Below are 25,851 nucleotides of genomic sequence, written 5' to 3' on the forward strand. Positions count from 1 at the left end.
GTCCACATCGGGGAGAAGGCAGCTCTGTGTCTTGCTCACAATGAAGCCGACCTTGGAGAAGATGCACTCCGATGTCATTGACGTGGAAGTTAAGTTAAACATGTCGTGCAGAAATTGCGGTACTTAACTTATAGCTTCCACACTCCACTTGAACACTTGGATATGCGTCTAATATTAGCGCACATTTATCTTAACGTTACTACTTGCATCTTTTAAATAAGTCATGTTTGAGGTTGCACAACACCTTTTTGTGGTAATTCTTTACTCTCTCGAAATGTTCCCACATTACTTTTTATTTTCTACCCCGACATATTACCCTAATATGACCAGCCGTTACTGCGTGACTGCCAATGTGCAATATTGATGTACTGACAGCGACAGACCGTGACCAGCGGCAACAGTCACTTTGTCACATTTTGTCGGATCAATGTGTTACTCCTGTTGGCATTGGTCTGTGCTTTTGGTTGTTTATAGGGTCGTGGTATGTCTGAGAATTGACGTACTGTAATCTAATGATTGTCCTCGTTGGTCAGCATCTGTCGTTACAGTGTGAATTGGTTCCAAAATCTGCATGCAAATTTTTAGGATGTCATAAGCATGTCCCCGATTTGTTGGCTCATGCATCTGTACCAGAATTAATTGAGAAAATGTAATAAAAGTGCATTCGGTGAGAGAAATGTTAACTTAAAAAACATAAATCTTTAAACAAAAGCATCAATAAAAATTGTTCCACGTAACTACAAATTAATTTTTACCTAATATTTGTGCTTCATGTACCTTTATGTTCAATATGCTGTTAGCTTAGCAACATGTTCTTTGAAGTCACAATGAAATGTAAATTGACTTATTTTTTAAATTAAATTTCTATTTTTAATGAAATATTGCAGTGTGTATTGTAAATATATTCATTTATGCACCATTTTTTGTAAGTAATATGCCCTTGCAATCTTTAATTGTTACTGTGTAATTAGATTGTCCCAAATTGTTCACATGTGCTTACAAGATATTAAGATGCTGTCTTAGAAGGCAGTAGGCAGCTCACTAAGGTTTTGAACCAGAGCTTCTGTCTCCATCATCTTCTCTAAGGCTAATTTTAATGAGACACATCCATTTTTGGAGGTTAAGTGCACAACATTTTTGTGATGTGTTTGAGTTAATTTAACTTATTTTAATTCACCATAATTATGGAAAATGGCATTTGAATTGGTAGTTTTTACTTTGCGTTCAGGTCCAAGGTTTAGCCACTGTCACTGATTATGTAAAGTCCTATTAGGTTTGCCTTTCACATGGTTAATTAAATTCCTGAGACTCCTGATTTAATTGAGCAACCCTGGTAACGGAGTAATCCGTTGATAACTCAACAAACACACTTTGTATGTTTTTGAAAATGTGTGTTGTCTGAGACAATGATGCATACTGTTTTATTGAATTAGCTCTGAGATGTCAGAAGAATAATGAACTAATCAAGTTAAATGCAAAAGTAAGTTCATTAGGTTAGCTGTTTGCATTAATGTATTCACATTTGCTCTCCATAAACGTTAATGAACTACTTTCCTTTTCAAAATAGGAAAAATAAATATAAATTATATATTTTCTCCCTTGGCAGAAAATTTGGCAGATCAATCTATCTATATGATACAATCTTTGCACCCTCAGGCAGGTCAAATAATTTCTCCTTTTTGTATGACTGAAGGCTTACACATTAGTTAGAACTTGTTTAAGAACACTGGTCCTCTAGTAAGAGTAGATTTGTTTTTGGTTGTCACTCCTAAATCTCAAACGGTATTGAATGGCAACATTGAGAGAGAAGTTTGTGGTAGCTGTGTGTCACTGCCTGGACCTGTGAGATGCCAACATCACAGGAATCTCTAAGGGCTGGATTGCATTGCAATACCACCATTCTCTTCTTGGCCCCCGTTCCCTAACACAGGTACTACTCCTTAATCTCAGCATATGAGAGCTTAATACATAATGCAATAAAAAGCAAATCCCTTTGTGTGACTAAATCTGTAGATTGATTCAATCTTGTTTGTGTGGTCCAGGTAAACCCTACAGCTGGGGTACCAGTTAGGGGTTATGCCCTCATAAGGATAATAAAACCTGATTTTTTTTTTAACTTGATATTACTGTTGTCACTGTATTTTTGACCAAAAAAATGAAATGACTTTCAAAAACATTTTAAAAATCGTACAGATCCCAAAACCTTTGAACGTCAGTGTACACAGAAGTCCTGTTCAGATCCTATTGAAATGGAACTAGTTTTCCTGAAGGAGGTTAGGTTTCATAAACAGAGTTTGTGATTTGAATCCCGTCCTAATCAAAAAAGGCAGAAGTGTAGAATTATGGAGAGTTCTTCTGAAACCTGTTGGGTAGCTATGTCTGTGATTGTTGTATATAGTTTTTATTTTTCCAACGCAGTAGTTCTCATTTATTTTGCCCTTTGTCAAAATAAAAGCTAAATCTTTGGAGTAAAATAACAGTTGGTGCTCCAAGTAGTGTTGCCATACCATCAAAATCAGTAGGATAGTCTGTAAAAAAAATTGTAGTAGCTGCATCAGATCCTCTCTTGAATCAATGCCTTGCCTCAATTTTATACATAGTATTATAATTTGCATAAATTTTTTTTGTTTCAATGGGTTTCATGATGCATCCTATAATCGCATGACCTTCCGTAACGCCCACCTTACAGCATGTAGGCTACAGTGCTCTTTACATGCACACAAACACACTAATACAACATGTTTCTGACCACATGTTTGTGTGGATCTACAGGAGAATGGGTTTAACACTGTCTGTCTAACTGTCTGTCTAAACAGATGGGCTCAGATTAACTCTTGGGTTGGAATTTAGGCTACAGTTGAGTCTGTTGAAACACAACCAATACACATTATTCAGATGAATTTTAAAAGCTGTCCTTGTGTTGACTAAAGGGCAAAGATGTAAAGACATCAGCGAGATTTCAGAACAAACACTCGGTTTAAAAGGCTGATTCGATTGCTGTCACCAGATTGGATGAGGCTAAACACTAGAATATTATCCACACTCAAGTGTTTTATATCCTCTGCTGTAGTCTTTACTTAAAACACACACAACAACATCAACAATCTTCTGGCTCAGCAGAGTGTTTCTAGAAGGAGGTGAATAGTCAGTGTTTGCGAAGGATGACCTTAGCATTGTAGTCTTTGCTCTTGAAGAAGATTGATGCTATTGCTGGAACATCTGGAATGCTGTTATTGTGTTTACGCCAAGACGATGTCATACCTCACTCTTACGCACAATTAGAGGTTTATACTCCATGAGGGTATGTAGAATTTAAAAAAAAAATCATGAATAAGCTGCAAAAGTCCCCTAATGAAAGACGTTACAATATTTACACACATAACAGTTCAAAAGTTTTTGGGCAGTAAAGTAATCCTTTTAGTTAGCTGTTCTTCTGAACTTTCTATTAATTAAAATTGATTTAAAAAATCCTGAAGAAAAAATTTATCGTGTTTCCAGAAATATTAAGCAGCTCAACTTTTTTCAACGTTGATAATAATAAGAAATGTTTCTTAAGAACCAACTCAGCATAGAATAATTTCTGAAGACTGGAGTAATGGCTGCTGAAAATTCAGCTTTGCCATCAAAGGAATACATTAAAAATATATTCGAATAGAAAACTTATTTTAAAGGGGTCATGAAATGGAAATTCAATAATAACATACTGCAAGTTTATGTCTAAAGTTTGTTGGACCAACAAACTTTCGTAATATTTTATGTTGAAATCTACGGCGGTGTCAAGTATTTTGTCCTCGTAGAAAATGTTGTTAGCTTATTTATCATCTGTATTTGTAATAAACGTTAAGCCAGCATTTAACGATATTAAGAGACCAAGTGTGTGTTAAATCATTACATGGATTAACAATGTTTTCTGGAGTTAAATATTAATATATTGTATGAAGAAAGCATGGTCAAGTTGAATACATATGCAATGTGTATAAGTGCAATTAGGTTCGCCAATCACGTAAGTGGTCATTTACTTGTGGTTCTGGAAGGTTTTTCTCTTTACAGAGAGTGAAAATGAGGATGGAAAATTATCGTTTTTACAAATATTTGAATTTTTAAAAACATACAACTTTGTTAAAATCATAAGCTTATCTCCAGAAACACAATATAAAGATCTGAAAATACATTTCATGACTCCTTTATTTGTAATATTATTTTACAATATTGCTGTTTTTATTGTATTTTGACCAAATAAATGTAGTCTTTTTGAGAATAGGGGTGTATTCACGCCTATCTTGTTTGGTTCGATTGAATCGAACTCAAGTTCGTTTCCCCGCTTGGTGTGGATCTTTTGGGCAGGTGTAAATACAGCAATTGCACTCGGGTGCGGACAAAACAACCGTACTGAGACGCAGCTGAAGAGGTGTTCTTGGTCCGGGTCCGAACAAACTCTGGTACGGTTCGAATTTCTGTCCAATGAATGGATGACCTTAGCACACGTGTGGTTTTGTTTACAGATTTTGGTTCACTTGCAAAAAAAGGCAGTTTGAAAGCGAACCACCTCAAACAAACAAAAATCAACATTGTATTTGGTCTGGACCAAAGCAAGGGAACTATAGCGGACTTTCCTGGTGTGAATAGACAGAGACTTATTTTAATATTCTTACTGACTCCACACATTTGAACAGTAGTGTTTATTAAATAAGATAATTTTTTCCAACTAAGAAATCATCTTTTTTTTTTAATTTTTTTTTTTTAAATAGCCTAAGCTCTGTAAAAATTACTTTCCAGTAAACCCAATTTTTGCTTTTTTTTTTGTGGTGATTTAATAACAATTTCAAGATTTGACGACTCTATGGGCCTTATTTTGCCCACAGGCCGTGTGTTTGACAGTGGGGCGCTAGATGCTCCACAAAGCTAATGAGCTCTGCAGAGTGATGAAATATAGATATCAGCCACTCCAGTGCCTTGCATCACAACATAATGGAGAGACATCTGAATAATTCATTAGGTCTGATAATCTTCGTGAGTTTAATACATTTTAGCGTGAGTCGGTCACGTTTTAAGATGCAGCACGTGTCCGTTTCCCTCGTGCTGTTACAAAACAGACAGTTTTTGGAATGTTGTACTCAATTTTCAGTGGCAATGAACCCTAGCTGCAGCTTATAAAGCAAGTAGTGGGGTCTCATCAACCAACGGGCAGAAAACTTTACACAAAAACGAACAACACGTAAACACAGTAAAAAACAGTAAACACGTCATCAGAGATGTTATTTTGATTAGAGATAACAAGGGTATTAATTTAATAACAAATAACAACGTGCACAGATAATTCATTTATAATAAATGCTGCAATATTTCATAAAACATAAAAAAAATTGGAAATTTTAATTTTATGGCGACTTTAAACTGGTTTATAAAGGTGTGAGCGGGGTCTTAAACATTTGAGCTTGTCCACTTTTGACCACTTCCAAAGATAATCGAAAACGCATTCAGATTGAAAATCCGCATTCTTCCCCTCGTAGAACTCGCGAATGAACGCATTTTTCCCCTTGTAGAAATCCGGACAGAAGTGGTTTAAAGTGGACAAAATAGACAGATTAAAACACCAGGTGTAAACAGGTATGTCTCCTTCGTCTACTTGTGATCCGATCAACCAAAACACATCTTAATACCAGGTGTAAACAGGGCCTTAGACACATTTCAGTCTCATTACCCAGACCTCTGTGCTTCCATATATGGAAAGTGTGTGAGCATATCTTCTCAATATATCTATCTTTTGTGCTCAATATAGACCATTGTGGTGAGCTCACTTGCAAGTGATCACCACACATCCACGTCAAATTCATTGTTCTTTTCAGCAGCCAACATGACCTCAGTGCAACTTAATAACATGTGTATCAGTGAAGTAGGTCATGTTGTTTTTTCCCTTTAGTTTGTTACATTTGTACTCATCCCATATGCTCTGTTATTTTTCTCCCTCTGTATTTTAGGTGTGTGTCTGTATTTTGTGGATGCATGTGAGTGTACATGTGCATGTGGTTGTATGTTGTGTATGACTCATGTTTGACTCACCAGCTTGATTCCCTCCTTCGTCATTCCTGTTCTCCCCAATCCAGATGAGGAATGCATCTGCTGCCTCTCTGATCTCTGTTACAGATTTTACACAGATGTGCTTGTGTGTGAACGTCCTTTTCCATGTAGTTAAAGGGAACATATCAAGGAAAGCAGGATTCTTGCTCTTTTGATATAAAAGTGTTTATACGTATGGTATGGAAATGTATGGAAATACCGGCAAAGTCCACTTAGAGGGTTTATTGAAACTAAGTTGAGCACAGTAGAATTTGATACAGAGCCCCAAAAGGGCCATTCGTTTGCAAAAGTTTTATGTTCCTCCAAGTTACTTGACATTCGCTTTCAAAAAACATAAAAGTTGTGCGAGCGGATGCAAAGTTTTTTTGGGAAATGGAAAAGTTTTGCAAGTGAACAACACAAAAGCATTATGAAACATAGTTTTTACTCCCAGCTCATCCACCCCCTATCACCGTGTCTTCTAAGGGCTTTGTAAATTGCCCATGTTGACATAACAAATGTATATGTCAGCAATGTGAGCAGAGCCTTTTACATGCAAAGAGGTTATCCAGTCTTAACAGAGATCACTTACATATTAACATTTATGACTTAAATTTGCAGCAGCAAAAACAGCCCGTTTAATTATTGGTGTAAGAGAGAGGGTGGGAAGACAAAATTATGTCTGTCTTGCTGCCAAAAACTTTCACTAACATTATAATTGGACTTCAGGCACACACAAAATGAAGAAACTGTAGAAGGATCTTTTAACCGCCTTCATTATAAGAGCACAAAATCCCATGTGTTTACTGAATAAGGATGCAAAAAAGTACATATTTCCAAAACCATCTTGCCAGAATGACTAATTGACAAATCCTTTTTAAGGGAGCCTTGTGTAATTTTGGGGTTTTAGGTTCACCGTTTCTAAAGGTGGCGCTTTAATGTGCTCAAAAACAGCTATAGTTCAAAAATGCAAAACTTGTGGCATTAGACTGTAATAGCTGTGAGGTATTCTTCACATTATATTTACATTTACGTGCTCTTCACATGCAGGTGTCTTTGGCTTCCTCTGTCGTGTTTCGTCATGTCAACAGTCTGAGCCTGTTTGCACCTGTCTGCATGCTTTGAAGTGTTTTTCTGAAGTTTTTACAAGTTGGAAATGAGAGAGAGAGGTGTGCGTGTTTGCTCTATTTCTGTTTGCTTTAAGTTGAATGTCTCTCATTGGCACTCACATGAGTTGGCTTTAGTGTAACCAGCTATCCCTCATGAGCGGCAGGTGAGTGGCTTGACAGAAGAACAGGGTTCCAGAGTCCAGGTTATGTAAGAATGACTCTTCCTGGAGTGACACGGCACACCTGTGGGAAGGGCCTTATGTAACAGTGGAGACTAACTGTACATATACTGTGTGTGAGAGAGAGAGGGTGCAAATTTAGATCAAGCTGAAGAGAGATAGGGGATTTCACTAAAATGAAACTTATTGTTTCATTACTTTTCAGCTGCATCAAAGTCAAATGTTAAAAATTTTTTAATATATATTTGTGCAGCAATTTACACACCACCATTTAAAGTTTGGGTTTGGTAGATTTTGTAATGTTTTTGAAAGAGGTCTCATACTCACCAAAGCTGCATTTATTTGTAACAGTAGTAGTGTGAAATTTTATTACAGTAACTATTTTCTATTTTAATACATTTTAATTTAAAATGTAGTTTATTTTCAGCATCATTACTGAGTCTTTAGTGTCACATGATCCTTGTGAAATGATTTCATATGCTGATTTAGCAACTGTTGAAAACAGTTGTTGTTTAATGTTTTTGTGGAAGCTGTGATACTTTTTGAAGAATTCTTTGATTAATAGAAAGTTCAAAAGATCTGCATTAATTTGAAATAGAAATTATTCTTAATGATTTAAACATTTTTACTTTCATTTTACAATTTAATTTGTCCTTGCTAAATAAAAGTATTAATTTCTTAAAAAAAAAAAATCATTAAAAAAATTACTGACCCAAGGCTCTTAAAAGGTAGTGTGCACTTGCACTGAGACAAAGATATTAGCTGTGTTTTTATTGTTTACTTTCACATGTTATACATACAAAGCAGTGCTTATGTAATTTCCACTCTAAACTTCCTTCCACATGTCCACAAGTGGGACGAAGAATATTGTGTCTGGGCATGTTTGCTGTTATATTAAGTGGTTTATGAATTTTATTATGTGTAATGATTAAAAGTAGCATCCTAAAGCGAAAGGGATCAAGATTACTGATCAACAGTCTTTACATTGTCTTTGCCTTCTCTTTCTTTCTTCTGTTTTAAAAAGCCGTGCCTTTTTAAAACATCATAAACTAATCAAGGTATTGTCATCTGATTAACACTTTCCCGGCCAGTTAGCTGCAATTTGAACCTTTAGTTTCACTAGCAAAAGTGGTTGAAAATAGCAAAAATGTCTTACTGAAACAGCAATCTTTTTGTATAATATGAATTTGAGGTTAACTTTTTTCCTCTTTTAATTTCTAAAGAATGTGCAAGTGCTTCTTGCCTGTGCATTAGCACATATGCTAATTCTCAGTGACTGTTAATGTGATGCTATGCAGTTGCTAAGATGTTTTGTGTGGTTTCTAGAGCATTGCCATATGCTTGGTCCAATTCAAAAACAACCACACACCAAGTCAGTATGATATTAGTCGTCATAACTTGGGTCAGTGTAAATCTATGTGTGTTTTGTCTGATCGTACACCATTGCGAAATTGTTAGTCCAGTTACTTAGAAATGCAAACCTCTCCTCATTTGCGCAATTAGAGATATACATTGGTAGTTTGTATTTAAAATCCTCAAAATGTCTCTTGAAAGCCTGTAGAAAGAGGAAGACATAGAGAAACTGCAAGTGTGTGACATAAGAGCGTTTAAAAAAAAAAAGGGAGAAATAAAAGCTGTGAAACCAGACCCTTAACACCAGATACTGATGACACTGATGATTTCACATCTTCATAACAAGAGCAAACTAATCATTGTTTTGGCATTGAGATGTGAGTCCAGAGAGGACCCATCCTTGTTTATTAAACTCTAATGAGGTCTATGAGGGTTTACACATTAATGAGCTTGCCATCATTTGATTACAATTATGGCTAAGGAGGGTCACATAATTAGATATCATGATATTATGGCAGTTATCAAACAAGAAATAGTCTGTTGTTAATCATTATACCACAGTCTCACATATGCCAGATATTGTGGAGATCAGTCCTATAGCAGCAGTTTTGTGCGTGCGTGCGTGCGTGCGTGCGTGCGTGCGTGTGCGTGCATGTGTTTGGACATCCGGCTGGAGCATCCAAGGGTTCATTGCTTTCCTCAAGGGCACAGCATTAATAACTCACAGATCATCCCTCACGTGATTCAAACCTACCAGTTGTGATGTTTAACCACTCTTTCACACCATCCCATTATGTTTTAATACAGAAATAGTGGATCTGTAGAGTAAGTTATTAAGTTATCCACAACTAGCTGAGTTGGCTGGCTAATTTCTTTCCTTTTTTTTCAAAATTGTCAGAAGAAGTGACAAAAGGAAATGGCTTCATAATGGAAAAGTACATACTTTGTCACCTAATTGTGAAAAGATGGAAGTTTTATCAGCTTTGCAGTACGTCACAGATGTAATTAGCTGTTACAGTAAATGTAAATGTTTTCATTGTGGCTCAAGTGACTTAACAGGCATTTATTGCTTGCCAGGTTACTCATACAACAGATTATCTTTCCCATCTGAATTGTGTTTAGTAACAACGACTTTGTAGTGGAGTGAAGGATTTAGATCTCTCTCTCTCTCTTTCTCTCCTTTCTCTCCTTTCTCTCTCTTTCTAACCTAAGCTCCAATCTGCATTTGCTCAATGAATCAGGGGCATTCTGAGTCACACTGAGTAAATGTCATCTGAATATCTAGGACACCACTTTACCAGTCCATATCTGTGTCTGTTGGTTTGTGTATGTGAGAGGGAGTGAGTACTGTCATTTAATCATTCAACCTAGTGGCTGATTGTTATGTCTTTTGCCCTATGTAGATGGACCCTATGCAGAGACGCTTTGTCTTTCATCCGTCTTCTGTTTGATGTTCACCGGGGAACTGAATTTGAGAATGCCATTTAAATTCTAGCCCGGTTGCTGAATTTGATTTGAAGCTGTGTTTATTTATTTATTTATTTAATATAATTTAGATTATATATATATATATATATATATATATATATATATATATATATATATATATATATACATATAATTATATAATTAATATTATATAAGTTACGTGTATATTTACATGAATGAATGTATGTGCTTAATAAATGGGACAGCCATAATAGTCCTTTCGTTTAGTAGTAACTTTTGTTTCATATAGTTTTCAAAACACATAGCAGTTTCAGAGTCTGACTATGTTGTGTGCATGTGTGTCATGTGCATGTATGACAATAGACAGAGATTGAAGGAACAGGATGTAAAATGTCTTGTAGATTATAACATTCAGCTAATCTGTAAACACTTTGTGATTTCATCGCGCCACATTACTGTATATTACAAAGCTCATTTTTGATCATTCATGCTTTTTCTGTGAGGTTTTTTCTTTCAATATTTAAGGATGAAAATGCAATATTCTGCTGTTCTCTGATCTTCAGACCGCCCGTAGTGTCTTGATGTGATCTTTGCGTCATCCTCCAGCTGTGAGCTGACAGGTGCTTGAGTGTTTCAGAGGAACTTGTGAATGTCTGATGTTGCTCAGAGAACAGGAAGGAAACACTTTCTCACTCAACTGAACAAAGCCATGGGATGCTACTCAGACTCTGGAAGAACTCAGAGCTAGCGGCTGTGGCTCTAGACATGTGTGTCTGCATGTGGAGTGAATTTGGAAGTATTCCTCAGCTTCACTGTGCAATATGAGCTAAAAAGTCAGATTAGTTTTGGTTAACAATCTGCTTTGAAGTGGGACAGCTTTTCGCCTTGATTACTAACTCTTTAGTCTGGGATGCAAGTCTATCATTGTTATCAGACATATCTATAGCTGAGTCAAACGTGACCTGTAGCCCATCAGCAGTTGGTGTGTGTGTGTGGTACTGGTGGAAGGCCGGCCCGTTCAGGGTCACACTCGGGTAATGGATGTGCAGTTATCCGCTCTCATTTTCCCTGGCATGCTGGCGGATATCAGGAACAGATGCCTTGGCAACAAGCCCAGGGTAAATAAAGGACTGGAGGAGGCCATCAAATCTGACTCCAGACACTGTACAATATGAAGGATAACTTAGTCAAAGAGCTTTATCTAGTGAGACAGACACAACAGTGCTTAGTTTTGTGATTACAGTCTCCATTTTGGGGGCCAAATAATGTTCCTACAGAATTTAGTTAGAATAGCAGAAAATTGAAAATCATGAAAAGAGCCCCACCCCTGCGAACAGACTTCCCAGGTCAATCTACAGGAGATCTACTATCTTCTCATTTTTGCAGAGTATATACATATATATAAAAAAAAAAAAAATATATATATATATATATATATATTTAATATTATTTTTTCATGAAAATAATATTAACAGACTGGATTTATTTTGCTTAATTGTGTTTTGGAAAATTTGATTTGTACATTTAGTTAATTAACAATTATTATAACCCATCAAGTTATTTTTTAATAATGGGATTATTAAAAAATAACTTGATGGGTTATAATAATTGTTAATAAATAAAGACCAGCAACAACATAACACTAATATCTAACTTTAACTTTTCACTAAAAAATGAATGCAATATTTATTGTACTCATTTAAAATAATTTTTTCTGTTAAAAAATAGAAGAAAAAAAACGTTTTACTATGCAGCCTTTGGAGAGAGTATATGAAAGTGGTGAGGATGTAAGAGAGTGGTGCAATGCAAAAGAGCTGCAGGAATGGAGGATGATGAGAAGGAACATAACCGAAAGTGAAAAGAGAACATACTGACCCTCTTTCATCAAAGCAGAATGAATCAAAGCAGAATGTCATCCTTTCGGTCTGCACAGAAAGGATGACAATGGTAAAGTTTCCTTTGGCATTTCATACTGTACAGTCTCTTATACAACCTCTACTGTTACAGTCTGGCTTCATTTATGACTCAAAGCTCAGCTGGGTTCAAATCTGATTCTTTAACGTTCTCATCTCCTGTGCAAAGTCCTGTTATTTCACACAGATGGACTGTTGTGGTGAAGACTGATAAGTACTGGTAAATAGATTGCAGAAAACTTTTCAGCATCTATGACCAGACTTTCACAATGATCTCTGACCCTGTGAACTTTTTGAAAACTCATCTAAACTGACTATAGGCGCGTTTCCATTACAGATTTGCACAAAACTTTTGTGATCCTTACTAAATGTCGCCAAAAAACTATTGCGAAATGCGAGGTTTCCATTAACTGATGTTATGCGACTAAAACTTACTCTCGCGATAAGTAATTCCAAAAATCATGGCAACAGACATTGGTTGGTTTATGTATATCCCAGCCACCGCACTGGCCATTATTATTAATCGAAGGAGACGTATGTGTGTTATCCAGTCATTAATGGCTAGGAAAGACCCTTATACTTGAGAGTGGCACATATGAGGTGTTTCTGGGTGTTTCTCCCTCATATCTGCTTCAAACTCTTGATCGTGGCATTTCTTTGAGGTTTAGAATCTAGTATTACTGTAATTCTTTTGTCTTTTATGAATTTAATAAAGAACTCTGTCTCGTATTCTGTCCAAACATACCGCGTCATCTACATCAGGTGACTGTTTCCATTGCAGTTTTGTGAAATATTTATTTTTCAAATTGCCTGAAAAACCACCTCATGCGAGCGTAAAAACTTTGTTGCGATAAATGGGAGTTTTTGCAAAATTTACGTGTTTCCATTGGGCTTATTTTCAATTCGCAATTTCAATTTGTGCCATTTTTAAGGGTAATGGAAACACTTTAAAAACGGCTTATGTTGTCCATTTGTTAATCATCATAAGAGTTCATTGTGTTATTTGTTTTATCTGTGATCTCCTCAGTAATATTCCACTGGCTGGCTTATAAAGACAGACTAAGATGTATAATGATTTTGATAACTCATTCTCTATCTGTCTCTCTACAGGCAGGAGGTTCAGGAGAACTGTGTTCGCTGGCGAAAGAAGTTCTCCTTTGTGTGCAAGATGAGTGCCATTCCTGCCACGGGGGTCCTGGACCCCTGTATTTGCAGAGTGTCTGTGCGTAAAGTAAGTCTCACTTACACACACAGATCTCATCTTAGACCAGTAACACACTCAACAATAACTTTTCTTTTCAGCTCTGCAAAAATAATAATAATGGCTTTTTAATCTAAAGTGATGATTATTTTCAAAGCATTTTTAAAAAGTGTAGCTGTAGACAATTTTGGCCCTGTGGACTATGATAAATTTTTTTTTTTTTTTTTTTTTTTGTAGTTCCAAGGTTTATTTCAATTCATAGCCAGCATTTTGTGGGCCAAATTTACCAACAGCTTGTGCCATCGCAAACCCTCTTTTGGCGTTAAAAAACTACTGTTAGGATTTACTGAAGACATGAAAAGTGCTGAAAAGGTGTGGACGGTTATTTTTGCGGCTGACCTTATTGCACATGCATTTGTAGGAGTTTTTCTTTCAGACGCAAAATGGGAGGAGAGTATTTAATTGAATCATGCAAGGTGATTTAATAAGGTCTGCGCTAGTTAATTTTCTGGTATTTGCGCAATTATTTAATGGCAAAAAAAAGCATGTTAACCTATTTTGCACCTATATTTTTATTAGATTTGCCGGGCTTAATTATCAGTGGCTCTGCTTGTTTGCGACTCTACGTTAATTTGCACTGCTCTTGGTAGATTGCGTTGGTCATTATGGAAATGATCTGGCTGCGTCTGTTCTTTAATGTGTGTGTAGATCACGTGCAAAACTTTCCACTCCCATCGGCGCTTTTTTGGAATTGCGCCCTCATCCTAAGTTTAGTAAATCTGGCCCTATGTATCTTAAATACAGTTGCATAACATTTTCACACTTTTTGCACAATATTTTAAGATGCACAATAAAAAAAATTGCATCCATCACATCACACAACATGTATGCCCTTCACTGACACTGACACTTTTGTCTATTTTTGTAACCAATTACACTAAGCTGGAAAATACTTTATTTGGGGCAAAATTGTTGGTTGTTGCACATTTGAGGTAATTTGTGTAAAAATTTATATTAATTCTTTTTCTCACAATATATATTGATTTGGTTTATTTATTTCTGTCTTTGGTTACATTATCATAGTTTTTAAATAAAATATGAAAGTGTATTATAAAATATTCATTGTAAGTTAGAACTGTCTATAGGACGAGGGTAAAACATTACAACTGAATGATTGGATAAAATGTTCAAAACAATCCCCCCCAGGACATAAAAGTACCCGCGGGTGAAGAAACACTCTTATCCTGATTAACAATCAGATTGTGGAGCTATTCAGTGAGTTCTAATGTTTGGTTTACTCCATACAGTGTATCTGCTGTCTCATGGCTCTTATTACCCTTCACTCCCTTTGCTTCACCACCAAAGTCAAACATATTAAAAAACATATAATCTCTTACCTGCTTTCTCTCTCTTTTTTTTTTTTACTTCCAGGAACTTAAAGGTGGAAAGACTTTTTCAAAGGTAAGAGCTTTCTCCTCATCACTTTCTCTTTTTTTCTTTCTCTCCTTATGATTGTTTCTTCCTCATATACTGTCTCTAAGGGAACATCACAGATTACTTTCTCACGCTCTGTTCTTTTTTTCTTAGGGTTTTATGTTTATAAACACAAAGCTCTTGTGAGTCACATGCATATACACACAAGTATGCATACTGTACTCAGAGACACTCGGCACAGCAGGAAATACTGCATAAGCAAATATAAATGTTGTAATGCAGTGGGAGGTTAGTTTTAGGGATTCTGTGATCTGGTCTGGACCTGTCATGGACATGTGTTTCCACACCTTGAGAATCTCTAAATCACACAGTAATCAGGCATTGCTTGTACCACCCTACATTAATTGTACAATAAATTCAAGCAATTAGTAATAATAGACTATAGATAAAAGGCTGAACAGAAAAGTCTGACACAGGCAGGCCATTTCTCTTGTGTCAACAAACAAAGGATGTGAGACGTTCCCTATACAAAAGCCCTTAGTGGGATTTTATATATATTCAAATGTTAATTTTTATTAATTTAATGTACAAAACTACGATCAAAACATTGATCAAATGCCTTACATTGATCAAAAGTGACAGTAAAGACATTTATAATGTTACAAAATATTGATAATAAAGAAATGCTTCTTAAGCACCAAATCAGCATAATAATAATTTCTGAAGGATCATGTGACTGAAGACTGGAGTAATGATAACATATATATATAAAACATGGATCACAAAAGAACTGTCACACACATAGCAATAATGCTGGTTGTTAGAGAACGACATTTGGCACATTTGTGTTTATAATGAGTTGCAGGAGGATGTTTTGTTTGGGAGTGTGCATCCGTGTACTCTTCTCTTCATTTATTGATCCCTTACATCCTGAACAGGAGCACTTTGACAAAACAGTATGCTGATGCAGCAAAAGTTGGAAATGAGGGAGGTCAAACCTATGGACTGGGACCAGGAATGAGAGAGAAACACAGGAAGGAGGGGGTTGGACATGACCTTTAAGATGAAATAAAGGGAACCTTTGCTATGACAGATATTTAAATGCTACAGTACATTGACATGAGTGGAAATGAATTTGATCAATCACTTAGTAATCCACATAAACCTTTTAAGGACAGCAGTCATTTAATAAAAAAAAAGGAGACGTGTGCCAGTCAGAGGAAATGTTTTGTGCTAAAGGTAGCAGTGGAACAGCAAATATAGATAAGGAACGGCACGCATGCATGCACAGATCTGTCAGAAGATGGGAAAATACCCTTATGTCTCAGTCTCTCCTGCCTTTTGCAGTTTGCAGTCATTTATCTTATTAATACCTGTTACATAATAACATAACACAATTTTCTTCTCACTCATTGTTGGAGCTGTGATAATAAAACATATTCTGTGTGTGTCCCTGCATTACTGTAGTTCCTTTATCCCTTGCTGTAATATCACACATCAATGATTTTTAAAGGCCAGCTGGTCATGTGCACCAGTGCTGACTGTGTTGGGTATTCTATTCATCCAATAAAGGAAATGGAAAGAATTATATCAGCTACCGTTATATGATTAACCAAGGTTAATAGCATTTTTCGAAGAACATTTTGTTGAGAACGAAGAGTGAGAGAGGGAGATTGCTGAGAAATGTTTGAAGAAAGTAACAACCATGCTTGCCAGCAGTGTTGGAGAAACCTTTATCGAGTCAGAATCGGAGAGGGATTTCATGCATGAATAACTCTGCCAACTGCACATGCCTGTAGTTATATAAGAGCACTCTTAAGAGTTAACCCTTTCCTTTCTTCCTTGCCTAAACTTGCCTTCATGCTTCTTCAGCTTAACAGACTTTTTAATTTTTACTCTGAAAAAAATATACCCTTAGTAAACAGTTTTAGAAGATGAAAACAGGATAAATGGGAAAAACAATGAAGCCCTAGGTTTATGTCCTGACTCATTCCTAGTGTCGTGTTCATAAAACTAATAGTATAACTATGGGGAAATAATGCAGAACTCACTTGAAGACCTGTTTAGTAGCATTTAGAGCTTGCTTTTTTGTATGGCTGATGTACTGGTGATAAAATCTTTATTTTGTCTCTCCAGCTGGGCTTTGCTGACCTCAACTTGGCGGAGTTTGCTGGTTCAGGCTCCACGGTTCGTTGCTGTATACTGGAGGGCTACGACACCAAGAACACTCGGCAGGACAACTCTATACTCAAGGTGAGTGTGTCCCTGTTTGTGTACATGCTTGTGCGTAAATGCGTGGGTGCTGGTCGCCTCTTATCTTATTTCAGGAGTGAGACTAGACATGTCCCTTTTGATGGGCCAGTAACACTCAGTCAGTCAGACGAAAGCACTACCTTTTTCATCTTGAAAAACCAGGAACCTCTTTCTCTACATTATTCTTAGCAAGTTTATTTTAAAAGGAGGTACAGTAGGAGTACTGTCCTCACCCCAAACAGCGTCATATAGAGACGCTACACTGTGTGGGCGACATGACTGCTCAAACCCTCTTATGAGTCCCTGTAATGACAGACTGACTGACTCACTGTCTCCTTAGAAATGTCAGGAGGAAACATGTGAAGGAAAAAACAACAGATAACATTTAATCATAGGTATTTTTGTAATTTTGACTCATGTTAATCTAGATTTTATTTGTAGGTTCCCACAAGTAGTCTGTCAAAATGTTAAAACATCAAAATGTTTTTATGTTATGATTTTATATTTAACTCTTTTATATTTTCATATCTCTTCCCAGGTTACCATTGGCATGACTCTTCTCTCTGGAGATCCCTGCTTCAAAACGTGAGTATGTTGTATAGTGTAGGGTAACTTTGTGTTTCTGAATACTGCATCTGTCTAGTTCACTAGACCCAGAGGCCAGTGGCTTTAGAAAACTTCTCAAGCCTCAAGATGGCTAACAATGATTTCATATAAGGGAAAACAAGATTTGAAATACACTAAAACAATTACAAAACAAGAGACTTAATTTAATTTGTTGCCTTCAACCACTGTTTTTTCTTTGAAGAACCAGGGTCCTGGAACACCTGGATGGATTTTAAAAGTGTGATTTCTATACCTGGAAAAGTCATGTAAATGCTGTGTCATTTTTATTAAGAATGTACTTTTTTCTAGTAACGACAAACTATTTTATTAGGTAGAAAGTGTGAGTAAAAAATATTTATACAAATCCTTATCTTTAATCCTTATCCATTAAATCACAAATTACTAAAAATATAATATGAATTCTTTGGTTAGAAGTGTGATTCCTGAAGAACATTCAGCTCTTGAAAGTTTTGGAGTTCTGAAATTCTGTAGTTGTTCTGTAAAGTTGAGAACCTCTAGTCTAGTTAAAAGTGTATTTTCTCGATCCATGGTCAGTATAGCACCCCTCCTGTATTTTAGGCCATAGAGAGAACACATGCGCCTATTGCTCACTGGTGACATCTAAAGTTGTCTTTCTCCACTTCCTCAGGCCTGTGAGCACAGCTAAGACCATTGCCATGGCTGGGCAGGACCCCTCTCTGCAGCTGGACCGCAAGGGAGAGGGCACCGCCGACCACTCTTCTGCACCCCTCAGCGGCGGCACTCGCCGATCGGTTAAAACCAGACCCTCTGTGAACCACTCGGGTATGACCAGCACAACTCTTCTGAAATTGTGGAGAACGTTAACAAGCTGATAAAAGCTTTTTATTTGTAATTGTTTTCAAAATGCACAGTTTAAATATTTTATTATGATTTTGTAAGGACTATCTTGAAAATGGTATACTATTGGTGTTGTATAAATGAATGGGGTCAACCTGAAGCTGTTTGTTCTCAGGAGGCCTTCAGCAGGGATTGGAGGAGAACCTGTCCAGTCCAGATGAAGTGTTCCACACGGGACACTCTCGTAACTCCAGCTTTGCCAGCCAACATAGCAAAATCTCAGGTGGGACTCAGGGTACGATCAAAAGAACATCAGGTACAGATTATAGCTGATTACAGTATAAAAAAAAACCTCAATCTAAACTTCTATCATTTACATTTAATCATTTAGACTTATAATTCAATACAATTTTGAGCATTTTATAATACAGGACACAAGAGCAGTAATACAGAGGTTATTTTGTTCTAAAAACAAAAAAACTTAAGGACGGCGAGTGTCCTTTTTTTTAGTTATGTACTTATGCTCCCCAAGGCTGTAAAAACGCAGTAAAAACAGTAATATTGTGAAAAATTATTATAATTTAAAATAACTGTTTTAATATACAATAATAGTAATTTATTTCTGTGGTGGCAAAGCTGAATTTTCAGCATCATTACTTCAGTCTTCAGTGTCACATGATTCTTCAGAAATCCTTCTATGTCGATTTGGTGTTTAAGAAACATGTTTATTATTATCAATATTGAAAACAGTTGCTGCTTTTATTTGTGGAAACGGTGATACATTTTTTTCTAAAGATTCTTTGATCAATTGAAAATAATCAAAAGATCAGTGTTCATTTGAAATACAAATCTTTTATAACATTCTGTCTTTATTGTCACTTTTGATCAATTTTAATTGTTGAATTTCTAAACTGTACTTATTGATCAAAACTTGAGAGATTGATACATGAAAGTGAAAATGTAATTCTTCTTTTCAGTGCGTTCAATTGAACCATAAAAAGATTTAGAGCTCTTTTTTATTTTTTTTATTTACATTGGAGAGTTTTACTTTTCATTTGTACAATACTGCTATGGTCAAGAGTCAAGGTCAAGTCACTGATGGGATGTGTTTGTCCTTCACTCAGGCTACAGCACAGAGCACTCTCACTCCTCCAGCCTGACAGATCTGTCCCAGCACCGGCGGAACACCTCCACCAGCAGCAGCAACACATCAGGAGGCACGTCTACAACCATCGAGAGCCCCGTAGAGCCGGAGAAGGACGTGGTCAAACCAGAGAGGCCCCCACGTCCCCCTCGCCCTGCTCTGCCCCCAAACAGACCCTCCAGGTGGGCGGAGTCACTCAAAGTTATTTTATTGTCTTATGTTTAACTGCACAAGCAAAAATGGGATATAGCTTAAACACAAAGTATAACATGACTGAGTATATTCGAAAGAAAAGAAGTATCTATATATCCACACAGGAGAAAGAAGGACTCCGTGGAGAGCCATCCCACATGGGTGGACGACACACGAATCGATGCAGATGATATTGTGGAGAAGATTGTGCAGAGTCAGAACTTTGCGGATGTCAGCAACAACGAAGGTGTGTTGAGAAGCAATTTGGTAGTATTAAATGTTAAGCACCATTAACTCCTCTTTAGCCCATTTATTTACGTTAAACACTGATACAATACTGATACTACAATACTACTCGCTTATGAAGCCTTCACATCTCTGAAGCTCATCATTCTGTCACTCTTTCTCCCACAGACAGCAACTTAACACTGTTTATCAGTAGGGATGGTACCACAGCATTAAGTGGCATCCAGCTTGTCAACAGGTAAATTGGTACTCTTGTATATGCCTTTTTAACTTAGTGTTATAAATGTAAGTCTAGTAAGAACTGAAGTCCCTTATGCTCACCAAGGCTGCATTCATTAATTCAAAAATCCAGTAAAAATAGTAATATTGTTAACTATTATTACAATTTAAAATAACTGGTTTCAGCAACATATTTGTACTCAGACAGTTATGCTTCAGTATCCTGTGTGATATGGTTCTTTTGTTCTTTGGCAGGGTGTCTGCGGGTGTTTTTGAACCGGTGGTGATTGAGAGCCATTAGAACTCTAAGGCCGTGGCGGTCACTCTTTCACAAAGCCACATGTTTTTTTATTTTTAAATGATGGAGAGAGCAAGACAGGGACTGTATGTCAGAGTAGGCAACTAACCTTACAACTTGCTCATCTGTGGGTCTGACATATTACAACCGTAACACCGTAATCGTGCATTAGAAATGCTGATGAAAATGGTGGTGGGTACGTTTTTTTTTTAAGAATTAATAATTGTAAATATTTACATCAGATTCTGAGAATACAAACTACTTGAAATGCCTTAAGAAGGGAGGCACGATGGGAACTCCAGTCTAACACTGTGAAATATGAGGGCAGTCCAAAGGATTTAGATGGAAATTCGGTTCAATGTTTTATTCAAATTTTAATCGATTTTCAGATATTTACGTTTTAAAGAGGGGTCATTTAATCTTTTATTTCTTTGTGATGCATTTCCATTCCCTGTTATATACTCAACACTAAAATCTGCCCTCAAATACATTCTAATAATTCAGTAACCAGTCAATTGGCCTGTAGTAAGCATTGCCTGAAATCATGTATGGCTGGCCATACAAGCATGTCTGAGGCAGAGAAAACCATTCTCCCAATATAACCATTTTCAGTATCTCGACACTTGTGCTTGTTTGTCGGAGGTGGGCAAGGGTTTGCTTGCGTATGTTCCAGCTGGACTGGTATACATGAAATACAGAAATATACTGTACTGCCCCCCCTCTCTTTCTCTTTCAGAAAAATTCCCAGTTTCTAACTCAGTCTGTCAGTATTTCTCTTTCACTATTCGATTTTTTTCCCCCTTTGCTGCTGGTTTCAGCTTCAAATATTTGTGACTCTGTGCACACAACACAACAGTACAGCCAAGCCATTTGTGGCATTCTCTCGCTAAGGTTCTTGTCAGTATCAAAATGTTCAAATGACTTGTATCCTAGTGAGATCCTGTATTCAGAAACAAGAACAAATGATTTGTAGAGTCCTTGTTGTAAGACACAGCTGAATAATTGCATTGTTTTTAAACTAGATCAGAGACAGTGACTCATAGTCACACGTCTGTCCTTGGCAACTGTGTTTCTGACCGGCACCTGGTGTGCCCTAGGAAACAGTGTACAATAGGCATGACAGTGAAACAGAACGGAAAGCCCAGTTTTCTATTTCTCTGTCATGTACTGCTTGTATGTCATCTAATTCATGATCTTAATCATGGACATGAATATTTCTCAGTTGATCTGAGAGCATTGACCACATTCAAAACTGACATTGTGAGGTTTTTTTTAATACTCATATCGCACACTTTTTTTGTCAGTTGAGAGAAAGGTGCAATGTGTGCCCGTTGTTTTGTGAAAGACCTTTTTTTTTTTTTAGTTCGTTCAGGGAATTGGCCCTTAAATATTTCATCTGTCCAGTGGCTTCCTAGTGTTCTGGATGTTTCTAATTAGTTAGTATAAAGGGATTCTTTAAAGACACTGAAAAACGTATCTACATTTTTCTGTTGTTTACTCTTTGTACCTGTTGTGTACTTTATTAGCGATTAAGAACAATAACTCTACTCTGTCATATCTGTTTTTTCGAACCAGCTGGCTGGGTCATTTGATTTTTATTTATTTTTATTTTTTTTGGGGGGGGGGGGACAATATTTCTATTGTCAAACATTTGTGGTGGCATGAAATAACCATCTGTGATTATTGTTCTCTTTCTTTCTTCTCTCTTTCTCTAACAAAGACTTTTATAATGTTGATGTTTTTTTTAGTCATAATTGACTAATCTGTTATCTTTTGTGTGTGTGTGTGTGTGTGTATAATCTACTTAATCTATGTAAGATGCTGTTGCAGGGAGCTGACTGGGGTCTATATGCAAAAGTTCATGTTGGAAGCAAGACAGATGATGTAATTTATTATGAGTTTTTATTATGAGTTTTACATTTCAGTAATCTGGATCCCTTCTTTTCTTTAAAAATTATGTTGTTCACTTGACACGTGTTCATTCATGTAAATCATTGTATTGTATTTTATCAGTTTAATGAAAAGAATTAAAAAGACCAAATGGAACCCAGCAAAAATATATGTATGTATGTATGAACTACACTGAGTGGCACAGGCTGTAGGATACTGAAAACCTTAGATGGTGTGTGTGTACATATATATATATATATATGTTCACTACAACAGCACTTAACTAATGTCACACACATTCTCCAGAATGTTGATCTGCATTTCTCCTTTAATATCGTAAATAATTTAAGCTATGCACTTACAGAAAGCTTTTCATAACATGCATTTTAATAACAGCAACATTCATTAGAATATAAATTATTTTCTGGAGATTTCTTTATAAATATATAACATATAAATAAATTGACCACTAAAGTACTATGGAAATAAATTTATTTTTCTGATTGTGACAAATATTTATATTTTAAGATCACACATAACCAATGTGGTGTTTCTCCAAAGTTTTCTTGGTCTTATGTTTGGTTTCATGCATGGAGAGGATGCTTTCTAACGATGGACCGGAACTATATTTCTACACTTAAATGTGAATGTTTCTTTCTATAATGTAACTGTCTGATGAGGTTGTCTATATGTATTATTTTGGGGAAATAAAGATAATGTTGGATATCGTAATACACAATCTTTGTTTGTGTGACTTATTTAACAACATCCAGCTAATTATGAATGATTCACTTGTGAATTGTGTAGGCCTATTTATTCATTGTCAGCATACAGAATATTTGTCCAAACGGTAAATAAATGTACAGTTTAAAACTGTCATTTTTATAAGCTAGAAATGAAGCTGAACCTAAATGTCTCCAAACTGTCCCATTTTGTTTAGACATTGAATTAGAATTCATTTACTTGCCCCCAGTTTTGGAGACAAGGCTTAAGCCTTATCCCAGACTAAGATGTATGTTTGAGCTGTTTTAACTGAAACAACTTTCACTCACATATCTTAAAATATGTCAGTGTCATTGTTTTGTCTCAATATTCACACCAGTAATTTTTTTAAGCATAAATATAAGCATATTTATAAAAGATACTTAAATATCCTAAATAAACTAGGGCCTGGTTATCCTGGTTTAATCTAAGCCCTGTCTGTGAAACGGGGCCGTAGTTTACTAAACTTAGTTCCTCTGAAAGTTTAACTTAGTTTATTTGACACGTATACATAATAAATTATAACAACCCGCTGATGCAAATGATACCAGTACTGTCATTTAAAAAAGTTTTTTTTTTTTTTTGTGTGAAACTTCTCTTGCAGGAACATGACGCTCTTTCATGTTTCCTCTCCTGTAGTTCACTTAACGGGTTACAACTCAGCCTGTGTCACAACAACCCCCCTCTCTGCAACAAAATATTTCAATTGTCATATTTATATTATATATTATTATTATTTTTTAAATAAACAGACTGTTTGAGAGACGTTCGGCTAGCACTGCCTCTAACCAGTAAACATTTGTCTTTGAGCGCCCTCGTGTGGTGATCAAAATTATCAAAGTGAGATAAAAAAACTACATTTCCTAGCACGACTTCCGTTGTTAGTCGGAAGTAGATTTCATAAATTTTGGTTGCACACGGAAGTGGCACGTCCGTCTATGGTCCATAATGGTAAGATTAACTGAATGGATGTAAAAGTGTTTTGTATTGGTCGTTTTCATTTTAACTTAGATATATTAATATGACACATGATAGGCCACCGTGTTGTTTCTAGTGATTAACTGTCTAACTTTCTAGTAACTGGGATAAATACGCTACAAGTTTCGCACTGTATAGTTCGTATGACCACATAATTCACCAATACAGAAATAGTTATTTGTTCGTTTACATTTATTTGTTCAACTTCAATATTATATATTTGTTCATTTCTTTATGACCGCAGTTGAATGCATAATTTGCCCTGCCACATAACTTATACACCAAATGGTGTGCAGGGATGACGAAAAACTATTTATTTTCAGGCAACTGGAGCAGATCAAGCTGTTGGCTTTGGACTTGTTGGCTTTAGTCTGTTACTGTTCACATATTACACTATTTGGGTCATAGTTTTGGTAAGTGTTTTTCCTAAGACATGCTTTTTTCATATGCTACTGAACAAATATTGAAGTGGACAAACATTGATGCAAACTCTTCTGCCCTTGTTCCAGCCTTTCGTAGACAGTGACCATGTGATCCACAGCTATTTTCTTCCACGAGAATATTCAGTCATACTTCCTGGAGTCGCAGCATTAATCCTCTTACTATTTGTTGGTAAGTAAAGCAAGCAATATGTCTCCGTTAAAAAAAAGAGCTGTATATGGACTTAATACAAATGTTATTCATTAAATTCAAGAGTACAACCATGTAAATTACTCATGTCATGCCTCAGTACTGGACAAGAGAGCGAATGAGACTTAACCACTAAATCTTTATTAGATTGCAAGAAAAAGTTTACAACAGAAAATGTTTCTCTGTTTAATTTAGTGATCAAATTTACCCTCATTTTTTCAGGCACCTTCATAGGAGTCGTAACATGGAAGAATCGAAAGCCTAAGAAAATTGATTAAGATCCTTCATGCTGCTGTGATTTAACTGATCAGAAGAACGAACTGTGTTGATTTCACTCATGTACCACTTCCTGTACACAGCCATGTGAAGCTGCTCTCCTGGATTCCAGTCATGTTCATGTGTTTGGTAAAATAAAAATAGAGCTCATTTTAGTAGCCAAAAGCAGTATTGAACATTTAGTTAAACAGTAGTCTAATTGAGCTTTGTATATCCCGTCTCCACAACCTTGACTTAAGACCACACTAGTTGTGAGATGTTCAGCTTTGGAGAATTATTTCCATAATCAGGGAGTTAAAGGCAAAAAATACATGAGATCATAATTGCGGCACCTAAGACAATGGGGAAGATATGTGTGTACTTTGTATCTGGATGGCATCTAAATGGAATATGGAATTTTTAAAAATCATGCTTTACGTTGAGGATTGTTTCAACTGTTCTCTTATGTTGTAAATAAACATATTTATAAGGTAGAGTGCTTGCTTTTAGCAGCAAAATAATTTAGGCCAATAATCTAAAAAGAATGAGAAAGAAAACTTTCTGTAAAACAATACACAACCCCACATAAAAATAATAAAAATATGCAACATTTAGTACAGTGTCATGTGTTTGTTTTTCTCACCCTTTTTATATGTATTACTTTATCTATCTATTTATCTAACTCATATGCAATGTCATATATCATAAACTGTTCAAGAATTGTATGAGATTGATTTATTTCTCGACAGGTGACGTTACTTTGTATTTGTATAGTGTGCTATATTATATATAATATGTATAAATGCATATTTAAAACATATAGACCAATCAGTGTTGTACTTTATATATTTACTATTAAGTTTT

The 25,851-nt window shown here is 36.0% G+C and overlaps 2 protein-coding genes across 4 annotated transcripts in view; both read left to right on the plus strand.

The window, feature by feature from the left end:
* eeig1b (estrogen-induced osteoclastogenesis regulator 1b) overlaps positions 1–23,101 on the plus strand; it is a 35,956-nt gene extending 12,855 nt beyond the window's left edge. The window contains exons 4-13 of one of the 3 annotated variants that reach the window (XM_077240716.1): positions 13,171–13,291; positions 14,693–14,722; positions 16,832–16,948; positions 17,487–17,533; positions 18,204–18,358; positions 18,549–18,656; positions 19,498–19,699; positions 19,835–19,956; positions 20,124–20,193; positions 20,430–23,101. In XM_077240716.1, coding sequence (XP_077096831.1) covers positions 13,171–13,291; positions 14,693–14,722; positions 16,832–16,948; positions 17,487–17,533; positions 18,204–18,358; positions 18,549–18,656; positions 19,498–19,699; positions 19,835–19,956; positions 20,124–20,193; positions 20,430–20,475 — 1,018 coding nt within the window. In that variant the 3' untranslated portion in view covers positions 20,476–23,101. Of the gene's footprint in view, positions 1–13,170; positions 13,292–14,692; positions 14,723–16,831; positions 16,949–17,486; positions 17,534–18,203; positions 18,359–18,548; positions 18,690–19,497; positions 19,700–19,834; positions 19,957–20,123; positions 20,194–20,429 lie in introns of all 3 variants that reach the window. The other 2 variants (XM_077240715.1, XM_077240714.1) reach the window with 2 other exon arrangements.
* Positions 23,102–24,013: 912 nt separating this feature from the next.
* Positions 24,014–25,601, plus strand: dpm2 (dolichyl-phosphate mannosyltransferase subunit 2, regulatory). The gene is made up of 4 exons (XM_077240685.1): positions 24,014–24,075; positions 24,426–24,515; positions 24,612–24,714; positions 24,955–25,601. Exons 1-4 carry the CDS (start codon positions 24,073–24,075, stop codon positions 25,008–25,010), a joined length of 252 nt encoding a protein of 83 aa, XP_077096800.1. The 5' UTR covers positions 24,014–24,072; the 3' UTR covers positions 25,011–25,601.
* Positions 25,602–25,851: the final 250 nt, after the last annotated feature.

Source organism: Siphateles boraxobius, unplaced genomic scaffold (assembly GCF_051911475.1).
Source record: "Siphateles boraxobius isolate OS27281-9 unplaced genomic scaffold, OSU_SipBor_1 24, whole genome shotgun sequence".
NCBI classification, from domain to species: domain Eukaryota; kingdom Metazoa; phylum Chordata; class Actinopteri; order Cypriniformes; family Leuciscidae; genus Siphateles; species Siphateles boraxobius.